General features: G+C 56.5%; 1 protein-coding gene across 1 annotated transcript in view; it reads right to left on the bottom strand.

Annotated features, from left to right (window-relative positions):
- Window positions 1–1,489: 1,489 nt before the first annotated feature.
- The window catches only part of LOC311328618 (putative bromodomain-containing protein 10), a gene marked incomplete at its 5' end in the record, with an annotated part of 29,703 nt that continues 23,771 nt past the window's right edge, over window positions 1,490–7,421 (bottom strand). Inside the window, 3 exons of the mRNA XM_084462563.1 lie at window positions 1,490–3,995; window positions 4,167–4,954; window positions 5,819–6,036. Of these exons, the coding sequence (XP_084318689.1) occupies window positions 1,887–3,995; window positions 4,167–4,954; window positions 5,819–6,036 (3,115 nt within the window). The 3' untranslated portion in view covers window positions 1,490–1,886. The remainder of the gene's footprint in view (window positions 3,996–4,166; window positions 4,955–5,818; window positions 6,037–7,421) is intronic.

The raw sequence follows: 7,421 nt of genomic DNA, 5'->3' as shown, positions 1-7,421 counted from the left end.
GGCCCCAGATGAACTCCTGGTTTGGAGAGCAAGGGATGGTTACACTGAAGGAGAAGCAGGAGTGAGAGGACAGGAGGGTTGAGGAGGACAGGAGGGTTGAGGAGGACAGGAGGGTTGAGGAGGACAGGAGGGTTGAGGAGGACAGGAGGGTTGAGGAGGACAGGAGGGTTGAGGAGGACAGGAGGGTTGAGGAGGACAGGAGGGTTGAGGAGGACAGGAGGGTTGAGGAGGACAGGAGGGTTGAGGAGGACAGGAGGGTTGAGGAGGACAGGAGGGTTGAGGAGGACAGGAGGGTTGAGGAGGACAGGAGGGTTAGGGTTAGACTGTAACACAGCACAGTGGGAGAGACAGGATGCAGCCTACTTTTCTTTTTTTTTTACTGTACAGGCATATTTTCTATTGTTTGTTCTGTACAAATCATTGTACACATCCAATTGTTTGCTGTTATGTTAAGTCCACAGTGTTTGGGATATAAACCGTTACTGTATGGTCCTTTAAGAGGAGAACGTGTAACACTGAACATGCAAAAGTGTCATTTGACTGATAAGTCATTCAAACTAGTGTTTTCCATTTAGTAGCGTTCAACTGGTTCTTAGAAATGTCTCCTCATATCGTCTGTGTGTCATCTGAACACAAAAGACCATTTTGAGAGGATATGAGCGATATGTCGGAGTGAGGGTTAGCTAGGCATGCTTTCAGAAACGTGTGTGAACAATGTAGAAAAACGTTAATACCAGTAGGTCATGATCATTTTTAGGAATTAACTGCTGAGGTTGATGTCTTGTGTTGGTGATTGTGAATGCTGAAAATAGCTATGCTGTAACTGTATAGTTTAGCTTTACAATAGATATACAGCAGCTGTACAGTTTAGTTTTACAATAGCTATACTGTAGCTATACTATCTAGTTGTACAGTAGCTACACTGTAGGAGTGTAGTAGTGAGTTCAGTGTACTGTAAGAATGATCATGAATGGTCTTCCTCTTCTGTACTTTTAATAAACATGTTTGAATAAACACAACCACACTTCTGTAAAGGACAGTCTCATTGTGAATCACCTGGGAGAAATATTCACCCGTATCCTTTGAAAATTGACCCAATAATATAAAATAAAATCTATAAGGTAAAATAAACTGTAACCTCAAACATTTCATGGACTCAAACACACGATAAACAAATCCAGTAGTTAGCACTCCAATTGTATTCAAATGCCGGTTTTATTTTTCAAAGAGTGTTGGTGGAAAAGAGCGAGAACCTGTTGGGAGAAGTACTATTTAGAAATGGTCACTTTTATCTCGTTTCCATGGGGGCACATCTGGAACATTCTACAGCAGGTCTGAAGAGTAGGAATCAATGAAAAAGGTGTTCTTGTACCAGTCTAAGGTATTCAAACGGATATCACAGAAGAATCATGAATGTCAATGAAGAGACTTCTCACAATCAGATCCATAGTGTCTACCTGCCCGACCCTGAGGTTTAAACACCGCATGTTCTCACTGGCCACAAGCTGACCGCTCGCTCAACCTGCTCAGAGGGAAATCAAACAGCTTGGTACTTAAAAAATCACAGTCCAGTCCAACATCTTCTCAGCAAAACGGTTTGAGTCAACTATAGAGTTGATCTAGAACAGAAGGAACATTCAACTCAACCAGCAGTTCTTCATCTAAAGAGCAGGGTTTCAGGTCAAAGGTCAACCCCCATCACCTGACCAGTCATGAGCTGAACACTCCCAGGATTCATCTGTACACACGGGACCTGACCTGGACCTGACCTCCACCCTGCTGGTTCCAACAACGGTTCTCTGTGCTGAGGAGAACGCCAGAACCGTTCCAGCAGTGGGAGGTGGAGGTTCCTGCTGGCTCCTGGCTCTCTCTCTCAGAACCAGAGTTCAGAGGTCAGTTGTGCCATGTTCTGCCTGGGCAGGGGTGACAGTGGCGCTGTCTGTGTGCGTGTCTGTGTGTGTGTCTGTGTGTGTGTCTGTGTGTATGTGTGTGTCTGTGTGTGTGTCTGTGTCTGTGTGTGTGTCTGTGTGTGTGTCTGTGTGTATGTGTGTGTCTGTGTGTGTGTCTGTGTGTATGTGTGTGTCTGTGTGTGTGTCTGTGTGTATGTGTGTGGGGACAGTGCTGCTGTGTGTGTGTGTGTGTGTGGTGATCCTGGGCAGTACTGTGGCCGTCGAGCGGCAGCTGGTGACCACCAGTGTGGCCGGGGTCCTGATGACGGCAGGTGGACCCGCCGGGCTGGCCGGGCCTCGGACCGCGTTCAACACGGCGCCCTCCGGACTGAGCAGCAGCTTGGTCCGCGGCGCCGGGCTCAGGACCGGGACCCTCCCAAGAACCTGCGTCTCACCGGTCAGGACGACGGGCGCACGGACTGCAGCCGTCGTTCTCACCGCCGTGGTTAACACGGCGCTGTCGGGCGGGGGCAGCGTCCTGGGTACTCCGACTGGCCGGACGCCGGCAGTCGGCGCCGGTCCGAATGGCGTGTTGGGAGGTCCGGCGGGGGGAACGGGCCATTTGACCGCCGTTGTCTGCGCGTTTCCTACCAGCGGGACGGGGCCGCCCGGGACCCTGGCGCCCGACCCGGGGGCCGCAGGGCAGAGGACAGAGGAGGGAGCGGGGAGTCCGAGCGCCACGTTATGTCGCGACGGCCCCCGCTGGGGCGGCACGGGGAGGGGCGGGACGACAGACGGCGCCGGAGGAAATCCGGCTGGGGGGAGGAGGAGGGGAGAGGCGGGGGCGGGCAGCGTCCCGGGCGTGGCGGGGTAGGGGCCGGTCCTCGGGGAGGAGGCGGGGCTGGTGATGAGGAGGACGTGGCTGCCGGGCGCCAGGCCCTCGGCGGGCACCACGAAGCGGGCGTTGTTGAGGAGGATCTGGGTCCCGGCCGCCAGAGGGGCGGAGGTGTTGATGACGATCCTCTGCAGCTGCAGCGCGCCGGGGGCGGGGCTCGCTCTGGGATTAGGGGGAGGAGAGTTGACCGCCATCCCGCCAAGGACCCCCGGGGAGCCGTGGGGCTGAGGCGGCGTGAGGGGCGTGGCTTCGACAGGGCTCGGCGGCGTCCTGTTGGCTGGAGGAGGGGGGAGGGGGGTCCGTGAGGAGCCGACTGGCCCAGGCTGGCCCACCTTGGCGCCAGGCACCGCCACAGTGGAGGAGAGGGCGGAGCTGACCCGGAGGGCGGGGGTGGAGGTCAGGAGAGAGGAGGAGGAGGAGAGGGCGGAGCTGACCCTGAGCAGACCCGCGGCCCCGCCCACCTGGGGCCTGGCCTTCGCCGCGTCCGCCGACACCGTTGCAGTCAGGGGGCGACCTTTGACCCCGCACCCTGCCGAGGCCTGACTTGGACCGCTGCCCGTCGAAGAGGCAGACGATTGGCTGATGAACACCAGCCGTGAGCCGGGGAGCGCCAGGCCGCCGGGGGAGGAGACTCGGGGCGCGGCGCCGGCGGAGGGCGTGACCAGGATGAACTTGGCGATCGGCTGCTTGTCGTCGGGGCCCGTCCCGCTCCTCGGCCTGCCGCTGACGCACTGCAGCAGTGCATTGTGGGTGAGCCCTGGCGCCGACCTGGAGGGGCTGATGGGGAGCTGGACCTGGGGGCTGATGATGCCCGGAGCCGGGTTCGAGGCCAGGGTGCCGGCCGCGCCCTGACCCAGACCTCCTGGAATGTTGGAGCTGGGGGCGGAGGAGGAGGAGGCCGCAGTCTGGAGGCGGAGGGCGGGGCCAGGGGGCGGGGGCACCGGGGCCGGAGGAGAGGTCTTGGACACCAGGAAGGCCTTGAACTGAGGGGAGATGTTGATGACGGGGGCGGCCGGCGCCAGGCTGGACGCGTTCTGGTCCGAGGCCGTCCGCAGCTTGACCACCCCGGTGTTGCCCCCCCTGGTGGTGACCAGGATGGACTGCGAGTCCCGGATGCAGACCGTCTTCAGCTCCTCCGGGGGTTGTCCGCGGTGGGGTGCGCTTGTTTTAGTGCCCGGGACCTTGATGCCTGCTGATCGGGGCGTGTGCAGCTGCCTGGGGGAGACAGAGGGAGAGGAGGGCGCTGCTCCTCCTCCTCCTCCTCCTCCTCCTCCTCCTCCTCCTCTCACCCCCCGGGTGTTCTTGAGAGGAGCCCCCTGCTGGACGGGCACCCTGCTCCCCTCGGGGAGGTAGACTCCTGGGGAGGAGGAGAGGGGAGCGGGAGGCCTGGAGGAGGAGGCCGGGGGTGTGTTAGTCTCCTCGGGAGCGGGCCTCTGGAGGAGGAGCTGGCTGGGCAGGATGACCACCTGCTGCCTGACCTCGCCGCTCCTCTGGCCCCGGACGGGCTGGACCTGGATCTTCACGGGGCTGCCGGCCCCCAGCCTCGACCCCGGCCCCAGCCCCGGCCTCGGCCCCTCGGTCGCCCCGTACGCAGCCTGGAGGGGGCCCTGCGGCGTGGGCGCTGGAGGAGGGGGCGCTAGGGGGTTGGCGGTGGTGGAGGTGGGCGGGGCCGGCGTGGGTGTGGCGGCGGGCGGGGAGGAAGACGCTGCCGTCCCGGTGTGAGTCTGGCCGACGGCAGGAGGAGGAGGAGCGGGGGGGTGTGGAGGAGGAGGCGGTCGGTGCATTAAGGTCACTTTGTTGCCCACGCTCCTGGCCAGCAGGGTGGGGATGGGCTGGTACCGTCGAGGGTAACCCACCGTCGGTGTCACAGCGCCGGGCCCTCCTCCGCTCGGGCTCTGGACCGGCGCCGGGGCCGGACCTGCTGATGTTCTGTTCTGGGCGTCTGCCCCCCCCACCGCCACAGAAGAAGAGGAGGAGGAGGAGGAGGAGGGAGCGATCACGTCGTCGCCGGCCGCCCGGCCTCTCTTCCCGAGGTCGGAGTCGTCCTCGGCCACACCCCCCGGGCGTTTCAGCTGGCGGGTCGAAGGTCGGACGTCGCACAGGGTCGTGACCTCCTGCGGGGTCACCAGGGAGCCTCCCACAAACTCGGACCCTTGCTGCCTCAGGTCAGCTGGAACAGACACATCCACATCACTGTAAGAGCGCTGTATTACAAGAACTAGCCTGGAATTTACTGTACGCAGGTGGTGAAGACACTATCTGAGCATCTGACCATTGTAAATGGAAAATGGACCGTATTTATATAGCGCTTTTATCCAAAGCGCTTTACAATGGCCTCTCATTTACCCATTCACACACACACACATTCACACACCCACACATTCACACACCCACACATTCACACACCCACACATTCACACACCCACACATTCACACACCAATGGCCTCTCATTTACCCATTCACACACACACACACACACATTCACACACCCACACATTCACACACCCACACATTCACACACCAATGGCCTCTCATTTACCCATTCACACACACACACACACATTCACACACCAATGGCCTCTCATTTACCCATTCACACACACACACACACACACACACACACACACACACACACACCAATGGCCTCTCATTTACCCATTCACACACACACACGCATTCACACACCAATGGCCTCTCATTTACCCATTCACACACACACACACACACACACCAATGGCCTCTCATTTACCCATTCACACACACACACATTCACACTCCAATGGCGGCAGCTGCCATACAAGGTGCCAGCCTGCTCAGTGGAAGCAGTAAGGTTCAGTGTCTTGCCCAAGGATACTTCAACATGTCAGGAGGAGCCGGGATTCGAACCGCTGACCCTACCGCTCTACCCCCCTGAGCCACAGCCGCCCCGTTGTAACTGGATGAGTCTAACTGTTGGATGAGTCTGACTGTTGGATGAGTCTGACTGTTGGATGAGTCTGACTGTTGGATGAGCGCTGAGTTCTGAGACGGTACCTGCAGCCCACAGACCCCTGGGGATACTGTGTTCCTCCTCCTGCTCCTCGGCCAGTCTGCTGCTGCAGTCAGAGAAGGAGGAGGATGAGGAGGAGGCCCCCTCTCCTCTCCCTGGACCCCTCTCCTCCTCCTCCTCCTCCACCACCAGCTGCTCCCGGACGAAGTTGTCGTACTCCGGGTGCTTCTTGAAGTCGTCGTAGTCCTTCTTCAGACGCAATCTGGGGAAACAAGACACATTTAAAATACAGCTGTGAGTGTGTGTGTGTGTGTCTGTGGGGGGGGGGGGTGTGTGTTAATGTTTGTGTTAAAGGGGTAGTTATGAATTGTGGACATATAGCCTCATTTATGACTTACCCATAATGTTGTTGATTGACGGACAACATTTCCAGCTGATTCCATGCGGTCTCTCGTTCCTGCGTTAGCGGCATGCTAATGCTAGCGCAATGCAATAGAGATGGCTAGCATTCAAAGAAAACTCACTTAAACAATCCACAGTGCACCCAAAACAAATCAGATATCAGGACAGACGGTCCGGGGCTCATTTGAGTTTTAAACCATCATTTTTGAAGTCCAACTATCGTTGAACCCTTTTGTTTGTTTGGATCTACATGGCTCTCTCTGTGAATAGTGAGGCGGAGGGATACATAACTAGCCGGCACTATTGCCTTCACAGCAACAAGGAACAGAAGACTTTTCTCTTACTATCAACACAACAAGTTGCAATGGTCACGTTCTAAAGGGATATGCCTGATTTTGGTGAGGAGTTTAGTTTATCTTGTTTGGAGTGTTTATTAATTGAGTTCTCTTTGAATGCTGCCATGTCGGTTTGACTGCGCTAGCATTAGCATGCCTCTAACGCCTGAACCAGAGACAGCGCTAGCATTAGCATGCCTCTAACGCCTGAACCAGAGACAGCGCTAGCATTAGCATGCCTCTAACGCCTGAACCAGAGACAGCGCTAGCATTAGCATGCCTCTAACGCCTGAACCAGAGACAGCGCTAGCATTAGCATGCCTCTAACGCCTGAACCAGAGACAGCGCTAGCATTAGCATGCCTCTAACGCCTGAACCAGAGACAGCGCTAGCATTAGCATGCCTCTAACGCCTGAACCAGAGACAGCGCTAGCATTAGCATGCCTCTAACGCCTGAACCAGAGACAGCGCTAGCATTAGCATGCCTCTAACGCCTGAACCAGAGACAGCGCTAGCATTAGCATGCCTCTAACGCCTGAACCAGAGACAGCGCTAGCATTAGCATGCCTCTAACGCCTGAACCAGAGACAGCATGGAATTAGCTGGAAATGTTCTCCATTAATCTACAACATTATGCATAAGTCGTAAATTAGGCTCCATGTCCAAAATTCTGAACTACAACTTGAATGTGTTCATGTGTGTGTGTGTGTGTGTTCATGTGTGTGTGTGTGTGTGTGTTCATGTGTGTGTGTGTGTGTTCATGTGTGTGTGTGTGTGTGTGTGTGTGTGTTCATGTGTGTGTGTGTTCATGTGTGTGTGTGTTCGTGTGTGTGTGTGTGTGTGTGTGTTTGTGTGTTCATGTGTGTGTGTGTGTGTTCATGTGTGTGTGTGTGTTCATGTGTGTTCATGT

Source organism: Borostomias antarcticus (genome assembly GCF_949987555.1).
Source record: "Borostomias antarcticus genome assembly, contig: scaffold_101, whole genome shotgun sequence".
Lineage (NCBI taxonomy): Eukaryota > Metazoa > Chordata > Actinopteri > Stomiiformes > Stomiidae > Borostomias > Borostomias antarcticus.
This window is presented reverse-complemented; position numbering and strand designations above follow the sequence as displayed.